Source organism: Ammospiza caudacuta, chromosome Z (genome assembly GCF_027887145.1).
Source record: "Ammospiza caudacuta isolate bAmmCau1 chromosome Z, bAmmCau1.pri, whole genome shotgun sequence".
In the NCBI taxonomy this organism is placed as follows: Eukaryota; Metazoa; Chordata; class Aves; order Passeriformes; family Passerellidae; genus Ammospiza; species Ammospiza caudacuta.
The window spans coordinates 69,731,615-69,754,809 of NC_080632.1; the positions used below are offsets into that span (position 1 = coordinate 69,731,615).

At 36.5% G+C, this 23,195-nt stretch overlaps 1 protein-coding gene across 2 annotated transcripts in view; it reads right to left on the minus strand.

The window, feature by feature from the left end:
- Nucleotides 1-23,195, minus strand: part of PCSK5 (proprotein convertase subtilisin/kexin type 5) — a 226,691-nt gene that overhangs the window by 98,916 nt on the left and 104,580 nt on the right. For both annotated transcript variants that reach the window (XM_058824331.1, XM_058824333.1), the window contains exons 8-9: nt 15,756-15,968; nt 5,663-5,763 (exon numbers count right to left, since the gene is read on the minus strand). In XM_058824331.1, coding sequence (XP_058680314.1) covers nt 5,663-5,763; nt 15,756-15,968 — 314 coding nt within the window. The remainder of the gene's footprint in view (nt 1-5,662; nt 5,764-15,755; nt 15,969-23,195) is intronic.

Consider the following 23,195-nt stretch of genomic DNA (forward strand, 5'->3'; position numbering starts at 1 on the left):
AAGCTGATAATGATGAAATTGGGAGGAGAAAACCCCTGAGAGAAAGGCATCTGAATGACATATTTTGTTGTGTCATCTCCAAAGGAACAGTAAAATAAGACTGTCCAAAAGACAATGCTCACTGTCTGCTTAATAACAACATGGAAAGAGCAGCAACAAAACCTTAGGTTAATAGCCACTCTTAGAATCAGCTTGACTGTGAAGATGGAGAAGGCTAACATTGTCTTAGGTTAATAAAGGAAGCTATGGTTAGCATTAGCTATAGTACACAGGCCTTTTGACCTGTCTTCCGCTTTCCAAAAGACTCACTACAGAGACACTGCAATTCAGTCAAACTGCCCCTCTTCCACCTTCGTCATTTTACTCCCACAAGGAACTGACAGGAAGAACAGCTGGGATCCCTGCTCTCAAGGTGAACAGCCAGAAGCATCTCAAGAGTAACTTGAGAGACTAGCCTATAAAAGCTGATGCTGGAAAACACTTGGAGAGCCAAGAAACTACAGGGGATAGAGCTTAAAAGTCTCAACTGAGAAAATGCCAACTGAGATTTCTGAAAAGCTTATACAAATTAAAGGCATTGTGCTGGCACCAGAACAACAGCTATCCACTACTTTTACTTCTAGCTGTTGCTCCAAAGCACAGACACAGAAAAACTCAATGAAGGAGTTAAAAATCATCACAATCAGACATTACTTGTTTTTAACCTTGTTGGAGTTTAAGAAATGTCTAAATTGAATTTTCTTAAAACCTTTTAAATGCAAGTTAAATGGAAACTTTCAGCCTGAATGGCTATTCTTTGGCAAATTTTTATGTAACTGAACACAGGAACAGGAGCTAAAGTACACCCAAATCAACGTCAATATAGTAACTGAAATTCCGCAATTGGCATAGGTAGTTAAACCTCAAGATCTAAAGTGAGCATTTATTAATGGTTATGTTTTTCAAATACTTCAATATTATGAGCAAACTACTCAAAAAATGCAAAAATTCAGAAGGAGATTTTTAACTCACACATTCTAGCATGGCCTTCCACAACAGTCAGTCAATCAATGAAGCAAAGACCTAGCTAAAGCAGTAAATGATAACCTCTCCTCCTGCACTCGAATTCTAGCTATAGAGGACACTTGACAGCACTTCCTCAATTTACCTCAGCTGTCTCATCACTTTTAACCTCTGACTATATTTATGACAAAGCCCTCATAACTTTGATAACACAGAAATATGTTCTCTGTATCCAAAGTTGTACCTTGCTAGATTGGTGCACTGCTTTTCTCCTTTCTGTAAGAAAATCAATCAGTCTGGGAAGTATGCAAATATCTGTTCAGCTGCTAGAAATCCAAACTAACTCTGACACTGCTGACCCCTTACAATGTGAACTCCATTTTCCTTTTATCTCAGTGATTACACTTGGTGGTACTGTCTTCTAGAAGAATGTGGTACATTATCACTTCTCTGTCTATTATCCAAATTCACTAAAATTTTTTTGTTCTTCCCAGAACTACCTTGTTCTAGCCTTGGTTCATGCAAAAAACAGCAAATGCAGGAATGACATTGATCTTTTGGAGCAAGTCCAGAAGAGGGCCAGGAAAATTATTAGAGGGATGAAGCACCTCTCCTTTGAGGAGAAGATACATTCTTTCAGATAGTGGGTTTAGATTACATCTTGGCTGGCAAGGTGGTAAAGCGCTGGCACAGGGTGCCTAGAGAAGTGGAGGGCACCCCTCTCCTTGGAATTGTTCCAGGGCCAGGCTGGATGGGGCTCTGAGCAACCTGGTCTAGTGAAAAGTGTTTCAGCTGATGGCAGGGGGCTGGAATGAGATGATCCTTAAGGTCCCTTCCAAATGAAATAATTCTAAGATTCCATATCACTCAAGTGAAGAGAATCATGGAGGTAATTGATTAATTCTGTTTTGTTGTGGTTGAAAGATTCAGAAAAGTTATATCTTACAAGACCTGCAACAAAGCAGATTGTGACATCTTAAAACAGACTGAGACTCTCTCCAAGGCTCTACCACTGAGTATACCACATGGTAGAAAGGTAGGAGACTAATACTTCCATTTCAGTTGCTGCTTCTTACTAATGAAACTAGTTTATTGTACACCACATGCTGGAAAATATGCATTGGCTTACAGACAGGAACACACAGTTCAGTTGGGGATGTATAATGTATTCTTCTGTCAGCAACATAAGCGTTTTTATTTAAATTTGGCTTCTTCAAGGAACATGGCACAATGGTCTCTGGAACAAATACAGGGCCATTGTCTCTCCTGACTCTGATTTCCTCAAATCCCAAATCCAACCTTTTTATCAATGAGAAAGGTATCTCTGCTACCAACAACAGATGGTACTATGCAATGAAAATATATTCTTTTTAGTAAGAAAATTGCTGTCTCTGTGCACTAAATTGTTTTTACTTATTTTCTCATTTACAATTAGAAGATTTTGACATTATGTAATGATTAAGTGCAACACACAAGCATTTATTCACAGGATCTGATTAAGGTACTAGGAAACATCTACTGCGTACATGTGAAAAGCAATTTACTCCCTAAATATCATAAAAGAAAACTGCAGAACATGAAAATTAAGATATGTCTGTGTGATAGTTGTTGTGTATTTGCAACCATGCACTGCAACCTCAGGGATTCCAAACAAGCAGTCCGAAACTCAGTTACAATTCTCTGATACCTGAGGAAAAATGTGCCACTTTGATACTCAAATACTAGATGAAAATAATAAAAATGTGACCATGTTATGCATAACAACACCCTCAAACAACTTGTTACCAGGATTTCATAAGCAATCCCTGTTGGAAGAAATGGCTAAGTGGAGGGTTCAAATCAGTAGGCAGATAAGAGATCCTGCATCAGCTATTTGCCAATCCTACCATAGGGGCTTGTCAAAGAAAGTGTGAGCAAGACATACGTCTTGCTTTTTCTTTGTTTGGTTGAACATACCTTTGTGTGTGAGCTGAAGCAACCTCTTGGCTGTTCCAACTCACACCCAGGCAATATTAGTGCTCTGCTCAACTCGTGATGGTCTCCCAGGAATAGAACTCACCCACTGGGCAAGTTCTATGACTTCCACAGACTCAAAACCCACCCATGGTATAAAGTGCTGTGTTTTCCAGCACAAAGTGGAATGAAACAATACCTTATTACAAACATAGTCAAGAAGTGTTTAGGACTAAGTGCTCTAATTTTTAAGCAGCTTGCTGTACAAAGAATATAGTTTACCTTGCAAAACCCTTCTCCAACTTGTCTTTTAAAAAATCTCACATAAACACTGCCATTAGCAGAGGCACTAATACAGAATCTAATGAAGAATTTATGAAAATGCAAACTCTGTTTGAAATAAAATAGTTCCAATAGGCAGTTAACTGAGACACAATATCATGTGTCCTTTATATCACATTTTAAAAGTACTGTAGAAAATACTTCAATGTCTTCAAAACTTCCTAATATTTACCTAGGGTCACCTAAACTGAGAGGCATCACTGGTGAAAAATACAACCTGAAATTTCAAATCACATGAATAAGAAATCCAGAAACTGCATGAAATAAATTAAACAGATTCCATACATAAGAACCCAAGACATTAAAACTTAATAGATCACAATATGATCTCCCTATAATACTAAAGGCTGTATTTCATGATCTATAATGTCACAACACCAAAGATGTCTCCAAACTGGTGAAGAAAACCATTCTACAGGAAGCCATAGCATGAGAACTATTTTTCTCCCTAGTTTCTCTCTGCTTTTTAACTACTTTTTTTTTTTCTGTTTTATTTAGTGGCTGTGGTTAGCAGCAGTGGCAGATTTTAAGAGCACATAAGAGAGAAAAGTTAATGAATGAAACTGAAATGAATAAAAACCCATATTTATGGTATTATTATAATTATATTACCCATATTATATGGTATTATATAATTCCTATGATATTGGTATTATTAATATAATTCCTAATACAAAGGCTAAGATCTAGAAACAGAACCTTCCATTTAATGAAATGGAACAGATTCTAAAAGGAGGCAAAGTCAACACATTTTCACTCTGAAACCCTTTTTAGTACCATGCAATGGAGTACTACAAATACAAAAGTGTTTCTAGGATATTTAGTCACTGGCACATTTTGTTTCCATCACCACACATAAAGCTTTACCACAGTTTTGTCTTTATGTCTATTATAGCTACTATTAGTTTTGGAAAAAAATGCTAGTCCATATACACTAATATGGATTTCCCCCTGGTAGAGTCACTGAGAGAAAAGGGTAAGCTTCTCAGTCTGTTTTAAGATGTCACAATCTGCTTTGTTGCAGGTCTTGTAAGATATAACTTTTCTGAATCTTTCAACCACAACAAAACAGAATTAATCAATTACCAATTTCAGTTCATTAAGCGAGAATAGTGAGAAAAACTTACAGCAAGTTGGAATGTACACAGACAGAGTCTTATCTGCATTTGCAGATTGTTTGAAATGAACTTAAGGATTTTAAAACCGGGGTTAAGAGGAGATTTAAAAGTTAAAAACTTCCCACAATAACACTATATTAACTTCCCTAAATATCTTTGTCTCTGATAACTGCGTTAAGAACACACAATTATAATGCTACACGTGCCACACTACTTATGATTATGTCAGGTCTTTATTTACAAAATTCTTATGCTTATAACTCAATGGCAAAAAGTATTCTGTGCCAAATATTGGGTCAAGCCGTCTTCAAAGAAAGCAACATGAAAGATGAAAACATAATTCTAGTGTTACAAACTACACACAATTTGAATCTACTATTGTGTGCAAATTTCTTACTTCCTTCAAAGAAAATGGCTGACCCCACAGGAAACTAGTTTTCTTCAGAATTTAATAGAATCAATCTCCTAGAACTTAAAAAGATTGAATAGGATTTGGGGTGAAGCATTCCATCTTAGACCTGCAGGTTTTATCCAACAGAGTACAAAGTAATGCAAAAGGTTCTTAAATACAGATTTACCTCAAGATCACCCACATTTCTGCTGCTCCATGAAGCACATCGTGGATACATATTAAGCATAAAGAGCCAAATCATGCAACTAAAAAAATGCTTTTAAGACTGGAAATTTTTTGAGCTAAAGGTACAAGGACTATGGAGCTACACTATTAGTGATTTTTAGAGCTGACGAACTTGATCTGTGTTAAAAAACAGACTTGTGTCAGCATGCAGAAATCACAATTTTATTTTACATACTACATTTACTTATATTCAGGTTAACCTACACCTCCCAAACCTCTTTCAGTGTTCAAGAAGAGACATTGCTAAGAAGAGCCTGGTGAATGGAGGAGGTGACCTACAGTACCCTGCAGGGTACAGTAGACCTAGGCAGCTTTCTGACTGAACTGTAAGATATTGAGAGGATGCTATACATAATTTAATGGAAACCACCTGTGCTCAACAGTGTTTCATGTTACTTCAACACTGAGTACTCTGTCAGTATCTGCACAGTGCCAGCCTTCCTTCATGTGAAGTAAGCATGGAGATCTTTCCTCCCCTTAGGAGGTCACAGTGTATTGTCACAAGAAAGTTTCCAAAGCACTGTGTGAAGTCTGCAAAAAGGTGCTGGATGAACAAGAAATATCTTCCTGCATGCTTAATTTTTGTTTCAGAATATATCTCAGATCTTACTTTGCTTCCAGTGCCAGGGCAATGATGCCTGCAGCCATAGGTGCAGAGGCTGAGGTTCCAGTATGGCTATCTGTGCAACGCTGCCTCAGGTCTGTAGTAATCTGGAAGAAATTGAATGTGTGAAATTAGAATACAACTTCAGAAATCAGAGCATGTTTCGTATACTTGAATGAGTCATATATATGTGAAGGGTATTTTCTTCTTTAATTGCAAGCAAAGGAAGATACATGATGTTAGACGTTCTGAACTTGAAGTCACTCGTGAATTTAGACAGTATTCTCTATATTGCTCCAATCAAAAAGACACTTTTAAACCAGAAAAACATGCAGAGGGGTTTGAAACTGCACAACTGCAATTCTTTCATTCTATATGGATTTACAGAGGACTTTCCCTCCAAGAATCTCAAAGTGCTTTACAAACATGAAGGAACTAAATCTTATATACAGCCTGCTTATGCACATTTCAGAGACTATATAGAGGTATGGAGGGTTTTATTAGGTTGCCTGAAGTCACAGTGGAATTATGTGACACAAGAGAATTCAGTTTTGCTCATGCTAAAATGTTTAATCTTTCATTTACTCTTTATGCAATAAATCACATGAAATTAAGCAGTAATTAATCAGAAAATCCTGATGTGATCACAAATTTGGCCCAGCCATCACCAGCCAATTAGATGTTTTCAGTTTTAAATTGTTACATCTTATGTATAGATAATTACATGCTGCACATATGTAATTTTGTATGTAATCTAAGTGCATGTACAAACTATAACGTGCAATACCAACTAGACATACAGCCTTCTACTTAGTGTTAGGATGTTTCTATCCAATAATGACTTTAGACAGATGATTTTTGTAAGAATGTAAAAAACACACAAAAATGTGTTTATTCTAAACCTTATTTCTTTCAAGGCAATGTCAATCTAAAGTGATTCTACTCTGTGCTTGTCTTCCTGAAGAAGTAGTTCTTTGCAGGAGCAATGCAGCAGAGGTAGGATGTCACTTCTACCTAGCAGAAGCTCAGGCAAAACCCATGCAGACTGGAGAACAATTGTTTGAAGACAGCAGTCTACAGCAGGGAAACTCCATGAAGGTGCATGACCTGTGATGTCCAAACTTAATCTGAGAATTTCAGTCACTGCCCCTCTGAGGGGCAGAGAAGTTGCTTACATAACATTTTATCTAAGAACATGGAATTATTGTGTTCTAATTCACCAGTATTGTACTTAATTTCTAACACAGATTTGCACAAAGGTGGGAGAAGGAGAGGATCAGATGATCAAAAAAATCACAAAAAAGCACAGAGCACAGCTCTGAAGCCTCAAGATACATGAAATGTGATTTAAAAAAACAGCTGCATCTCATCTGGGTAGAATATAAGCAAATGTGTGCAGGAAGGATAGGTTTCACACTTGATGAAAATTCACACAACATGTAAGCATATGCAAGTTAACACAGAAGATTTTTAACAGAAAAGGAGCTAACAGCACCAAAAGATGCTGAAAACCATTAGGGAGCAAGTGAAACAATATGGAAGCTTCTAAAAATTGAATAAGACACGTGAAAGCATTTATAATGTTGGATCCTTAAATGAATAAACTTACCAGGGGCTGGGTTTCTTGACTATTGAAGTCTAAACAGAACTTTTCCCCCCCTTTTATATAATATTCTTCATTAGTGCACATCTTGTTAAATAATTTCTTCTGTCTGTCATTGGCTAGAAGTTGAAACCCCATAAATAAAATGTTTGTGTAACTTCCATCTCTGTTGCCCCCTCACCTATTGACTGTCTATTCATTTAGATTATGAAAATTATCAGTGTTGTGACAATGAACTGTGACAAAGAGAGGAAACTGCAGCAGGAACAGCCCTGACACTGCATTGCCTATATGTGCAAATTCAAGTGGGGATTTTCCAGGTGGAATTAAGAAGTCTGAATACTAGATGATGACATGCACCCAGAGATATATAAGATGCAGATGTCCCATTTGGAAAATACTGGTCAGAGCTGTGGCAAGGACCAGAAGGAAGGCCAGGAAACAGAGAGAGTGAAAAGGGATTAATACATGCTCATGTCTTTCATATCCTGGTACTTTATGCCCTGCATAAAAGTGGCACCGCAAAGAGCATAAACGGCAACAAAGCATCCAGGAGCTCGGGCAGGAAAAAAAAGTGCTGTCACAGGAGTGGACTTCTGTCAATACAGTGAAACTCACCTGAATTGTGCTATCCTTGTTTCTCATCCTCTGGAAGACTGTCCTTCCAGATAAATTTCACTGTCCTGTCACTACAGATATCAAGCACAACAAGCCCTGACATCTCTCTAACTTCTTCTAAATGGATACTGTGGTAGTGATTTGAATGCTTGTCTTGCTTACAGCAGACTCTTCAACTGAAAATGTGTTAAGAAAGCTTTGTATGTGTGAACGCCATTTGAACTAATTCAAAGGAAAGTTGCTGACAGGAGCTAAGATGTTTAAGTGTAGATTACCTCCAAGATCCGAGGCATGTTTTTCAGCACTATGGATTGACTGTCAGAGAACTGTTGCATTTACCCCAAGAAAAAAGAGTACATGATCACCACAAGGTGAGAAAATTTCAAGAAAAAAATTATGTCCAAATTCCTGAGCAACATAAGATCATCAATCACAATAAAAAGATGTAGTGTTTGATAGCACCATGAAGCTGCCATTAGAGCATATTAGCAGTCATTCTGATTGTTAGGGTGGGGGGAAGGAGAAATTTTTAAATCTTTCATTGAGTATAACACAGCCGTTGATCTGCAAAAATGCTGATTCAACTTTGCAAGAAAAGTCCATGCAGTATTTCTAGGGCCAAGAGTTACAACAACTTCTAAATAAGCTGAATCAATGAGGTTTATTTGAAGACAATGATAAAGTTTCTGGTATTTGTCTAGTTTAATCAACATGAAATTAGCCACAGACACCTTGATGAAAAGCAAAGATAAATTATAAAAATCATTGCAACGCACTGTAATACCTCCCACAGGCATTGGTGCAAAGTTTTCAGAAAAAACAGGCATTTATTAAAGGAAAAAATCTAGACACACTGTAACAGTTTCATAGAAGCAACTTGCTCTGAGCAACTTGCTTTCTGAAGGAGATGTCAATTTTGTACAGTTATTATTAAGGCTGAATCATCAATCTTCCCATAGTTTTACCAACTGGGAAATTAATGAATAAAGTAAAAAATGGGATTTCTCTTAGCAGAGAACAAGCTCACATACCCTCTCTCAAGCCTCTGCATTTCTTTGTATTTCATATTTCATGACATGAGTTTTCCAAAGTGATTGAATAACTTTTACCTTCTGCTACAGTTCTTCAAGACATATTGATTTCTGTGAATGTGTCCCTAGAAATGAAAAGATTTTAACAAAAATCTATTCTATATTCTACACAGCCTATGCATCTGTATGTACCCAGAAGAGAAGATGTCACATTGTGCCCTGTGATTATCGGGTGCATATCTTGATAACCTGAGTGAGTTTCTGAAGGAGAGCAGGCTTTTGTGTTTTAAGAACTGGCAGGAGATAGGATGGGCTTTCTTTTGTTGTTTCAGTTTTAAGTTTTGCTGAGAATAGAAGTTTATCAACAAGAAGAGACAGAACATCAGCAGATGAATTACTATTTATCAAAAGACAACAAAACAGGTGGAACATGAAGTAGACACATTATTTAGAGGAGATAAGTAATTTAATAGGCTTATAAATCATATCTATGGGGAAGTTTCTGATATCAAAATCTTAGTATGTTATGAAATCATTTGAAAAACAAATTCAAAGGAAATTCATTTGTGCAATATGTTTGATAAGAACCATATAGATACCTCTATTACATGGTGCTTAACCTGTCCTAGCCACATGGTCTGGCAGGGGCAACCTATCTTTAAGCACGGTCCTACGGCATTCAAAGTAGCAAAGAAGAGAATAATATGAAAAAATACCTTGATAACTGCATATGACTAGTGAATACTTCTGTACACACTGAGTATGAGAGGCAACATCTCTAAAGAACTATAATTTTATAGTCTTTACCTACTCTCCATTTGTCTCTGTGAGAGTTTCTATGCCTATAACTGTGCCAGCACTTTGCAGCTGCATTTGAAAACACCTAAAAGTAATTCTAGTCCTTTTCCATAAGAGTCTATGTAAAAGGCATACATCTATTGGCATCTTTGGAATATATGCATGCTTTTAATATATCCAGAGGGTGGAAACTTGGTTCATAAGAGGCTATCACTGCAATAAAACTCAGTACAGTATAAAGTCAAGTACACTTGGTGTACTTTCCTCAACAGCAAGGAACTCTTCCAGGAAGGTATGTCTACCTGTAACTGTTAGCTTAAAATATTTTAAGCTGTCATTGTATATGACAAGAAAACCCCTCAAGACTAGAAAATCTTCTAAAATTATGTTACATCATATATTTTTAACAAGGAATTATAAAAAGTTTATAGTAATAAAAAGAGAAAAAATAGTGTTTTGTGTAGTTATAAAAGTGTTTGTGATCCTATTACTCCATATTGAAATCGAATCATTTTTATAACAATTTTTAGTCTACAAAGTGAGTTTGTAATACTTGGTTACTGTTTTTTCATTTACCTTATAATACATTCTGCATATACTTACTGGATAGAAAAACAGAGAGGAAAAGAAAAAAAAGATATTCAGGTAAAGAATTGCAAGGAAAAACAGGAAGGACCTGTGAAACATGACATTATACAACTGTAACTCATTCACTGTTCCTAAGTCTTGGGTAAGTATTTCTGTACCACAACACTGTAGAATCTCACATGATACTGAAATCTGTGCTGTGTTACATGAAAAAAAAAAAAAAAAAGAAAAAAAGAAAAAAAGAAAAAAAAAAGAAAGAGAAAAAGTTAGTTCATTTGATGTTGGTTGTAAATCCTATTTGAATGTAGGAGTCTCACTCCAACAAACAAAATCATCTTATGATCTGATCAAGTATTGTTACTCTTCAAATTTTGGGATAGAGCTCAACCCTGCATTGTTTGTCAACTGCATATAAATTTATAAGCATAATAGAATTTGGATAATTTAAATTTGATAATAATCTTTCTATTCACCTAATATTGTTATTTTTCTCCTTAAAATTGCTGCAAGCTCTCAGTTTCTTGTGGAAAGATATGAAGACAACCTCTGACTCAAAAGGAGCACCAGTTTAAACAAAAGTGTGAGATATAATGCAGGGAAAAGGATGCATGGTACATCAGTGAAAACATAGTTTCTAGACTCTTCTAGCACTTAACAGCAGTTTAAAAAGCTTATTATTTGAAATATTCAGTTCTGTCTTGAGTTCACTTTTCGTTTCAAATAAGACTTCCTTTCAAGGTAAATGATACGTGATAGGACTTTAGGAGGACTGAATTTGAGACAAGAATAGCAATACAATCATTAATGCTCTTAAAACAGACTATAAGCAAGAGAGCCACACAGGTAATAGCAATATTCCTGTCTCCATGCAAAGGTGTGTATGCTTAAAGGACTTCTCAACAATCAGTTTGAAAAGCTAGTGTCAATTTCATGGAATTTCTCACTGGGTTGTAGCATAATAGAGTCACATACTTATCCCTTATGTGGACAACTGGTTTACACACAACACAAACAGAAGCTATTTATCTCCACTATGCTTATCACTTCATCGTTGAAAGTATCTGGAAAGGGAACAGCCTTGCATGGCTTTAAATACCAAGTACCACCAGTAAAACATGGAAGAGTTGTGTGTTTCAAAAGTCAAGTGATAATAAAGTGCAGGAAAAAGAATCTTGGTAGGAATTTTTATAGTCTGATTGTCAAGCATTTGGGATCAGTGACTCTTGCAACTGCAACTGGAAGGTTGGTTTGCACAAGAGTAGTCAAGGATAAATTACATTCGGGTAAACAAATGGTCAACAGACCTGGGTTAATTCTTATGGCTACTCAGACTTTTGCCATTTACTGTGCAAAATGATGCACACTGTAGGACTAAACTAAAACTGGCATACGGAACTGAATTGCTGATCTGAATAGTAAAAACAATTCATCTGTTTAGTAAAAACAAACAGTGCTTATAGAACTCATGGAATTAAATTAAAAATTATTTTTACTTATCTCTGATATTTAATGTGAGATCTCCAAGGGAGACTCCAGTTAACAAAATTTTTAGAGTAATATTTTAAATTCTTTTCAATAATGTTTATGCAATGTTATGTATTATCTTCCTTAATTTTCTAATTATGGGGTAATTTATGTGCATTCTATATACATATAATTATTATCTCCTTTGTAAGGTATACTTTTCAAAAATCTTATAATAAGAGATTACCCTGCCTGTATTAGCACACTGCAAAGTTCCAGAAGTGGTGGGTACTATACTTCAGTAAACTAAAAAATTATATGCTTGTGTTTCATGAGAAGTCTTTAACAACAAAGGTGAGATCACCTCACCTCCAGGTGTTTTTGATCCTAGTACAAGACGTAAGAGAGTGAAATGTCAGAAATTAGCAATGTTCTCTTACTGAAATAGTAATTCTGTGAAAGCAGAAAGTGTGCATTAATTGAAAAGAATGGATGACAATCAAGAAAATTACATCTATTAAGAAATCAGAGGAATGCACAAAGCTTAAATTGGCAATGTAGGAAAGTACAAATAAGGACTGAGAAATACAGAGATATACTACTTGATATTAAAAACACGAGCAAGGATATAAAGAAACAGCAATTAATTACTTTTGAGGATAAAAGATGCAGAAAGTCAATAAGGAAAGATAAGATTAAATGGTGAACCCTAAAAAATAATACGTGTTTTATTTTCAAATACGTCACAAGCAAAATAATCCCCAAAACAATACTGTTTTAATTGTCCAAAGATAACAGTTTACAGTAAACAGCTATTTCATGGAATGTTTCTTTTTGGAAAAAAAAAAGTCTAATTTTTCAGAGCATAGAAAGATGATAAATCATCGTCCTATTTATCCCTATTTTAAATAACAAGTTAATATTAGAAAGATTAGAAGTGCTAAAGCCTCTTACAAGAGCTGAAAAGGGAACTACTGTGTTTTTTTAGCAAATGTTTGAACACTGCACAAATTCCAGAAGACTGACAGAAAATCTGCATAGTGTCATTATTTTAAAAAGGGTAAGCAGTATTGTCCTACTAATGTCATCTATTTGCCACCTTTTTATCTAGTGTAAAACAGCTGATACAGAATTTAAACTAATTACTAATAGATTAATTAGCTAGTAGTATACTCAATGGTGGATAAGATGTTGGAAAAGAAATGTGCCAAAGTACTGTAGTATTTTTTTTCTGGCCATCAATTTGGCTAAAAGTAATATACTCAAGATTTTACAAGACACATCACGCAATACAGAGTGTTTTTTCTTAAAAAGTATTAAAATTTAAGAGATTTAAAATGTACATGATGTATAATACATTCATTTAAACTGGGATAATTATATGGTCCAAAAAAGTAAGCATGAATAAAAATTAGAAGCAGAGAAATTATATACACTCTTATAGCATATAGAAGATAGCATATGGAAGACATGATTGCTGTTTCTAATCATAACCAATGCATGGTACACCGGACAGTGAGACATCACCCAACTTACCCACCCAACATCCTGCCTGGTTCTCACTGCAGCAATCGCAATTAAACTAGGACTAGTACCATTCCACTTCTGATTCCCAGAAGTACTCCAAGGCTCTCCTCTCACCACTGGCCTCCTCCTACCCACCCTCATAAAACTTCCCCCAATCACACTACTCTACATGACCTCCTCCTCACTTAACCCCACACTCTTAACCACCCTAGCCATCCTCTCAGCAGCCCTTGGAGGACGAATGGGCCTCAACCAAACACAAATCTGAAAAATCCTAGCCTTTTCTTCTGTCTCCCACCTAGGTTGAATAGCAATTATCATCATCTACAACCCTAAACTCACCCTCCTCAACTCCTACCTGTACGCCATGATAACCGCAACCGTCTTCCTCACCTTAAACACAATCAAAGTGCTGAAACTATCCATCCTAATAACTGCAAGAACCAAAATCCCATCCTTAAATGCACTACTCCTAGCCCTACTCTCCCTTGCAGGCCTCCCCCCTCTGACAGGATTCCTGTGATAAGTCATTCCAAATGACTTATCATTCAAGAGCTAACCAATTGTCTTCTACAATTTGGTTCTTGGCCACAGTATGACCTAAAGATTTTACCAAAGACACGGAAGAAAACACCAGCACCTTCAGATGAGCATAGGAGAAACATGGAAAATGACAAAGTGCTGATGACAGCTGGTCTGAAGGTGAGTACTAAACCAGCCAGTTGTTAACAGCGGGATAAGGAGACCCTAACTACCCTTACATATTTCCTTGAACCACCAGCTTTGGAAAAGAGAAGCAGCAGCTCTGAAAGTGGGCTGGGCATCACACAGTGATAAACACATCACATGACAGTGAAGCTAACAAGTCTCAGTCAGGGTCAGTATATAAACAGAAGAAAACTGACCCGGCACCCATTTTCCAGTGCTTTTGTCACTGAATACTGCTGCTGCCTGCCTGGTGTGTCTAGTTTAGATTTTAGAAGCTTGTAATGTGAAATAGGGTTTATAAGTAAATATGACTTAGACAGGATGATACAAGAAGCTTACCTTCCATTATCAAAAGGGATTAACTGTCTGAACTACATTGGCAGAGAGAAGACAGACAACTGGAGTGGTCTTCATATTAGCAATGAAATCTGTGACACCAAATGCTTAGAAATCAAAGCTAAAGGGGCCCAGAGAGCAAACAAGAGAGATCTTTTAATGGCAATGAATAATTAAAAGCACTTACACTAAATTTCAGGTAATTTTTTGTCACAGAAAACTTTGAGACCAATATTGATTTTGCTTATAAAAATTGTTGTTGACTTGACAGCAACTGCTGGATTCAAAGGACTCAGGGAAGTTCTACAGACTTGGCTAAGTAAGAGGTCAGGTTGGAGGACCACAATCCCATCTGCTCAGCTTGTTAGTCTCACTGAAACATGAAGAAGTTAGTGAACGTCTTTTAAAGGAAAGTGAAGGGAATTTAACCACAGAACTGAGGACTCCTAGTAGATACAGTAATTTTAAAATTTATTATTATTTATCAGGGATAACAAGAAACATGTCAGGAAGGGAGAGAAGACTACAGTGAGGAGCAGCAACTAAATAACAGAAAAATCACTGGAATGAAGAAAGATCTCAGAACAAGTTTAAAACAAAAATTAGACCATCTGAAAATAACAAATAATCCAAGAAGGGATGGCCAGCATCCCAGAATCCTGAAAGACAAGGCAGACAGTATTAAAAGAAAAAACATAGAACCAAATATTTGTAACTCTTTATTGACACCAAGAGAAGAATATGCTAAGGACCAGAGAGAAAGGTTAGATGAGTCCTTAAGAAAACATAAGGAAGAAAAAAACCCCTCCAAATCCTTCAGTTTTCTGATCCAGAAGTAATAAATTTCTGTAAGTTAAACACTTGAATAAATAAGCAGAGAAGAGGACAATATTAGCAAACCTCATCCACCTGAGAATAAAGGACTAAAAGGTTAAAAGGAGTAGAATGTTGAGTACTGGAAAGTATTGGGAATGCATTCATTTTGCAAAGGCACATAGGATGTACAAATACTAATAATATCAACAGATTATCCAACAGAATTAAAACTATTTTCATTCTCCAGTAAAGATGGGAACATTAGGTAAAATGGATGCTGTCTGCTTAGGAATAAGAAGAGGAGCAATACAGAAAAGATGAGCACTGAGCTGAATTTTCCTTCCAATATATTTCCAGAATGGAAAGCAATATGAGTAGTAAGTGACAGTCACTGAATGTAAAAGAGGACTGGTGCTGTGTCAAAACAAATATGAGAAAATAGGTATCTAGGTAAACTGCTAATATGTATGTAAAATGTAAAAACTATTGATAACTAGATTTAAAACAAAAGGAAGATATTTGTGTGAATGGTTTCCCTTTCTCTCCATCCCCCAAAGTCACTGTGCCAAATACGAACACATATACATGAAAAAACAAATAAAACCCATACTATTTTCCTGTCATAGGATTCTCCACTGCTGTACGTTGTAGCTAGTGTGGATGCACATTCTTCCAGATACCACGGCTTTTTTCCACTTTCAGCTGTGCTGCTTATGGAGATAGTGTAGATGCTGTTGGTGTACCCATCACAGGAGCAGTGGTCTCGACTTCTTCCACCATTTCCAGAAGCCCAAACAAAGACTGAACCTAAGCCTCTTCGTCCCTGTTTGGAAACAGTACAAAAGATTTGATTAATAATTCTTCTCAACTGCTTAATAGCCAGGTCTTTTTCCCCAAAAAGACATCTCATGAGAAGAAGAAAATAAAAAAACCAACTACCCTGAGAAGAATTTGAAATGAGAACAGGATTTAGCAGATTTCAGAATCAGACATTAGAAAAATGAAGAAAATGAGTGGTATGAGCACAGCTTTAGAAACAACTTTTATACAGTGTTTGTTGGTCTGCATCTATATTATCCAGATGTACCAAGAAAGTAATGCTGAAAACTCAGATGAAGTAGTAAAGTATCATACTGGGTGAGCTTTCTGGGTTGCAAGCACACATTGTTGGCTTATGTTAGCCTCTCATTCACTACCACCCCCAAGTTGCTCTTCAGTCCTTAGTAAGACTGCTTTTGATCTCTTCATCCCACAGCTGGTATGGACATTGAGGGTTGCTCTGATGCAAGTGCATCATCTTGTACTTGGTCCTATTAAACCTCGTAAGACTTCCACTGGCCCATTTCTTGAGCTTGTCCAGGTAACTCTGGGTCAGGTTTCATCTTTCAAGAGTATCGACTGCACTCCTCAGTTTGGTGTCATCTGCAAATTTGTTGAAAATGCACTAGATTCCTTCATCCATGTCATTAATGAAGACAGTAAATAACACCAGATAATAATACCAATGTCCTTGGTGAGGTTGTGCTGGCTATCCCAAATCATGTCCCTGACCTCCATGTGTCTTAGCAGAGCTTCTAAGAGAATTTATTTCATAATCTTCCCAGGAAGAGAGGTGAGGCTGACCAGTTGGTGGTTGCCAGGGCTCTCGTTTCTACCCTTTTTGGGGATGAGGACAATGTTTCCCTTTTCCCAGTCATCTAGGCCTTCACCAGACTGCCAAGAGGCTGCTCAATTATCATGGAGATAATTTGTGAGTTTAATAAAAGTATACTACCTGGAAAGACTTTCCAGCAAAGTAAGTTAATTCTTTTGACTAATGTCTAAATGAAGTTATGTCTCTAAAATTCAAATTTTCATTGAGAAACATTTCAAGTAGTGAGAAAAATCCCAAGGTACCAAGTTTAACGTACGTGAGATCCACATTCGCCAGACACAATCTGTCTAAATATTGCAATTTTTTGGGTTTGTTTTGTTTTTATTTTTTGTTTTTTGTTTTCAAGACAACCTTTATGAAGTGTTACAGCTCCCTTTTCCACCTTTCTTCTTCACACACAGGCCTTGAAAGCAGTATATTATGGCTAAACCCCATGGGAAATTTGATATAACCAACAATACAACCAAGACAAAGAAATGAGAATTCAGGGTAATCAAACCATAGCTTCCACTTATAAAAGAAGAAAAAAAAATTAAAAAATTGTAAAAGAACTTCTCAAAAAGATGCATAAAGAAAAATGTCCTACTAGTAGCAGTCTATCCATCATTTTTCTGCTGTTACCATCAGATGGTTCTGCATGCAAACAGCAGAATAACATGATTTGTCCCATGCAATACAAACCTTTTCACTGCAGGGTATGACTGTATTATTAGTCTGTTTGCACAGACAGTGTTTATTCTCTGTGCAATCTCTTCTCTGTGTAATCTATTTCATTAGATGTGTACTTATGCTGCTGTGCTAATAATGAACAAGCTGCAGAAAAAGGTATTTGAATAATTTTTGGCCAAAATTTTGAAAAAATGGTGAAAACATGCCAATGGAGTTTAGAAATGTATTTATAATTTAAACATGACAAACATCAACTTAGATTTTTGATTGTAAGGGCAAGGCCTTAAAACTAATAGCCATTTGCCCCTGGATTTATGTTTTCATGCTAAGGTTCTTTTTTGGTAAACAGGTTATGGCTAATATATCTTTAAAACTAATGACTCCTGCAAATATGTAAAGGATCAATGTCTCTGTTATTGCAATAAAAAGTAAATACCAGATGCATTGACCAATGGAAAAGAGTACTTTCTATATACAAAGTGAGAATTGCCATTCCTCTAATGCATTGCAAAAGTGCACATATACATGAGCCCAGCCGTTCACAGAAAACAACAGCATTACCTTCAGATCAGAAAACATGCTAGACATCTTGTTTCTAAAAGATATTTGGAAGGCAAATGGCAGTCTTAAAAACAATAAAAAACTCAACCCTCCAAATTAATTTCAACACTTGTGTTCAGAAGTCTGGATCTGGTGCTGTGCAATATAGATGGTTGAGGGGCTACAGAAGTAGTGGTACATGGACAGTTGGACTGGCTGATCTTGAAGGCCTCTTCCAACCTTGATGATTACATAATCCTATGATTCTATGAACTTGACTAAAATTAATTAATTTCTCAATTAAGCAGTCCCAAACATGCTTAGGAAAATACAAACTTGTTAGTAACTATGCCCACCAAGTAAGTAGAGCAAGAGTGTCAGCTGTTCTACTGTATGTGAATGTTATTCCCAGCTGGTATCATCTAAATAAACAGTTAAATAATAGTTGGACTGTGTTACAAAATTAAGGCAAACACACATGCAATGCTATGTACATGCTATGTAGCTTTTATTTATTTTTTATCTAAATCTATCATTTGTCATCTGCCAGGTGCCCAAGGGTATCAGACAAAAAGTCAAGCCATAAGATGACAAGAAGCCATGTGTCATTTATTAGCCAATAGCAAAGGTGCATGTACAAATCATATGGACAGAACTTGAGCAAAACTAAGAGTTGGTATAGAAGAGGTATAGACCAGTGTTGAATGCATGTCCAGCAAAGTATGCCCAATGTTTGTCTTATGATTTTAAAATTTAATTCCCTCCCCTCTAGGCACAAAGCTGTTCCTGCTCTTCCATTTGCAATGACAGCTAGGGGCTGCCTCCTATAAACTCTGAATGGCATCCATAATTCCACACTTGGGCTTGTCAGTGCACCAAATCAGACCACTATGAAAAGTTATCCTTTTTTCTTGTCTACTTTCTTAAATTGCATAAAATGTTGTATCATTTAAAAGAAAAAAATCAACTGTCCCATTATGCAAAACAAAACTGTTTCACTGATGCCTCTGACTTGCTATTGACCCAGCCACAGTACAATTTTCTAGTACATTTTCTAGACAAAGCCAGAGTACTCAACAGACAGCTTAAATGAAATGGACTCAGGTCGTTTTCAAAGAGGCCCAAAGGCAGAAATTGCACTTGTAAAAGCATGAAAGAAGAATCTTGGGCCATTCTGTCTTTTTTCTGCTAATGCCTCCTTTTCCTTGGTCAGCAAATTGCAAGCAGGTAAATGATACAAAAGCCCCTTTTTGCTTTTTCCAGTTCACCAGCATGGACAGGTCAAGTCTGCCAAGAATGAGAGCCAGTATGAACACGCTTATAATGACATCTGCAGAATTTCCTTATACTATTACAGAAACATCCCCTGCTCCAAGTGCGTGTGTTTGTGTATGCACCACATCTTTATGAGTGAATGAACTAGCAGTACTGGCAGGAACCGTTTTAAGGTAGAGGTTTTCACACATTCAAATAAAGACAACCAGCAGTCCCACACACTTTTAAGATGCTTACAGCACTTTTTAAAAATAATAAAGATGCAGTAGATACAGCAAGAGCCAGCCGAGTAAATTTTAATCACACTATTTTATAAATTTTAGACTTTACATTCATTCACTGCTTTACAAGTCAAGTTGCCTTAATCCAGCCTGTGAATCCTGATTACTTCCAGCCCAGGAATCAAGTGTCCCAATAACCCTCTCTGACTGTGAAGTGAGTTACTGACTTGATAGGTATGATCAAATTTACCAAGGAACAAGGAAGAAAATGTGAAGGAGCAGGAAAAGCAGAGGACAGAACAGCTGAACTGGAGTAATTAAGAGCTACAGAGGTGGCAGCCAGGGAGAGATAATGTGGCACCAGTATGCTGGAAATTGCACACTAGAGCAGAAAACAAACCATGAATATATAAAATGGAGAGAGAAAGAAGGATACTCTATCCACACCTAGAGCCTAAACATTTAATTTCCTCTATTCTCCCCGATACTGTCCTAAAATTACTTCATGTTTCCAAGAACAAAAAACTACTGCCAGAAAGTGAAATTGATCCTGAAGTGGAAGCTGGAAAAAGAAGCCCATGGTATGACTTCTTCCTTAATTCCTAAAGAGGAAATGTTCATAACTGAATGTGCAGAACAGAGGACAGCATTCTGGAGACCTAAAAATCCTACTATGCAGGCATGGCTTTTAGCTGCAGCATAGTACAATCACTGTAGTGCCAAGCACCAAGGATCACAGCATCCTGAGAAATCCACCTGTAAGATACATCCCCTTTCTTCCAGTTTCTGCTGATTTCTGCACTCTATAGGATCTGGACAGTGCTGCCCTATGCAGGGACACAGCACTGCCAAGCTGCTCACTGTCAGCATTTTGCTTTTGACCAGTAGCAGCCCCTAGCTCCTGCTGAGTTTCTACCAGTCCATTTAACCTCTTATCTGGGAATGAAAAATAGTTTGGCACAACATTCTTAAAAGACTCTTTTGCAGACTGCACAGCACTGAATTTTAAAGTAGGCATCTCTCCAAAAACAGATAATGGTATGTTGAGAGTCCAAGTCAGCAATTCTAAATTGCTACCAGAAGACAGCCAAACAGATTTTTTTTAACAGTCTTCTTGGATATGAAAGAAAAAATTCACAAACAAAAGGAAATATTTCTCAGGCCATTAATTATGTTGAGTCTCCACACTTTCAGAAAAATAACGTTTGTGCCTCTATTTATTAAAAATGCACACCCACAGTATCCATGAGGAGATGAGTAATTAGCCAAACAGGTATGCATAAATTAAGATGCATGTTTGGGGGAATGAACAAAAATAGACGTGTACTTTAAAATTAGAAGTTACATTTTTACTCTTAGGAAAACTAGGAAGTAAAGAAAATCTTTCCTGTTTCTGAAACACAGCAATCTATATACACATAATATATATGCAATGCAAAAATATATGACTACCTACATAAAACAATATTATCTTATATTTTTGGAAAGGGAAGTGATTGCTAAGAAAGGTTACTGGCTACTTCTGAACTAGCTCCTTAATTAAGAAAACAAAAGACAAAATAATTAACCATGCTAAAAAAAGAGGAAAAAAAGTATTTTGTTATCTCTTAGGATATGGTACCTTTGAAACATTGAAGCTACAAAACATTCTAATGTACACATAATATTGAATAACCACAAGCATGTACCTATTTACACACTAATTATCAGGACATATCAGTGGAACAATTCAATATGTAGGCTTCATGAAGTGTATTTTTTACTTTATTCTTCAGGAGAAAAGCAGTTTAAATAGCTCCAAGATATTCCCCACAGAGCTATAATTAGTGCCTGAAGTGCAACCAAAAGAACTGTTGGCTGAAACCTGAAATATGAACATGTGGAATATTGGAATGAATTTCTCATTTACCTAAACAAAACAGAGCCAGCTCAAGGACTGCAAGTTATGGTTGAGGCTCTCTCTCTACAGTATCATTACTATTGTTACCAGGATAAAACAAATTGTCTATGGCAAACACAATGTGATAACACAAGAGCTTGCTTTGCCAAAATTTCTGTTGTCCGAAGAGTCTCTGGTTAATCAGAGGTGAAATTGTCCCTGCATGCAAAGCCAAAATAAACAAGCAGTGCACAGGAAAGCTATCAGTGTGAGAATTGGGTATGCGACTGATGTTATACACAAACACCCATTATATGGGATGGGTTCAGGCAGTTCTCATTGCCTTTATACTGCTATCTGATTAATCACTCTAGAAAGGAGCCCAGGGCCACTAGATCCACACAGCTGTCTTTCATGACTTACAACAGACTCTTCCTTGTGAGATGTCTATTGAACTCTGGGGTTTAACAAAAAAACCCTCCTATTTTCTGCAAAAATAGTTTCTCTTCTAGATAAACATGAAAATACGGCTGCTTCACTTCTACTTTTGCAGACTGAGGACTTAGGGAACAACTTTGCTCAGTTTGTCTCCCACAGTGTTCATTTAAGAAACAACGTACAGGCTGTGTGGAAAGTCATTGCCCTCACAGTTTTGTGCCTTAAACTGTTAAATTCTTTGCACAGAAAACTTTTGACGCCAAAATTCCAGTGATTTCCTTTCCAGAAATCTCTTTTTTCCTATGTGACACATAGAAATACATATATACTACTGTTCAAATATATGAGTGAAATGTATATGTGATTTGTTCACACACAGAAACCAGATTCATGTTTCAAAAAGGCATGGTCTGAAATCTATATACTTCACTGTATGGAAAGAGATTAATTTGCCAAAGCTGTTTTTCAGTATTGTTTTTTCAAATTAAGATTTACTCCACAAAAAGAATGGAGTGGGTTTTGGTTTTGTTTATTTTTTAATGTTCAATATATCACCTGTTTCAGGGTGTGCATGTAAAACCAGAGGCATTTTGGCAAGTCCAAAACCAGCAATGCTATTCTGGCTTGTTTCAACAGTTTCTATGCATGTGTGAGATGGGATGAGGTAACCAAACAGTTTTGATTTTCAGTACACTTTGTGACATTGTAAGGTAAATGGACATTTTGGTTATATTTTCCTGTAACTCTCATTACAAATTTTCCTATCTTTCAGGATTCTTTTATTTCAATGAATGCAATGTAAGAACATTTCTGATATATTAATTATTTTTCTGCATAATTTTGTACTACACGCTGATTATGATAAAAGCTCATCTTTTCACAGAAGGCAAAGGAGTGAGATTTTAAGTTAGCTTTGTGTGGAGCGGAAATGGTTGAAAACCAAAGATAGGTGAGGAGAGAGAGTAAAGTAAGTTCTTTTCAGAATTGTTTTTGCTCAGAGACCAACCTTGCACCTGGGAGATGTTAGAAAATACTCAGTGTGAGAGAATTCACGTATTTGTGTTTGCTTTGGGTTGTTTTCTGTCTGCTGAAGAAGAAATTAAATTTTCACAGAGTAGATAACACAATGTTGTTAAAGACCTAAAAGCATTCTTCCTGTAGGCTGGGGGCCTCTTTGTAAGGGGGGAAGGGAGATAAGAGGTTTTGAGATTGTAAAACACAGCCTGGTGAAGACTTATGCATGCTCCAGGCTCTTTGATATGTAATGCAGGGGTCAGGCCCTGCTAAAATGAGCTCAGCAATGTATGTATATCCCTTTGTTTCTTTGTAATTCTGCAGCCAGTGAGGCGATGGAATAAATCTATTCTCTGCACT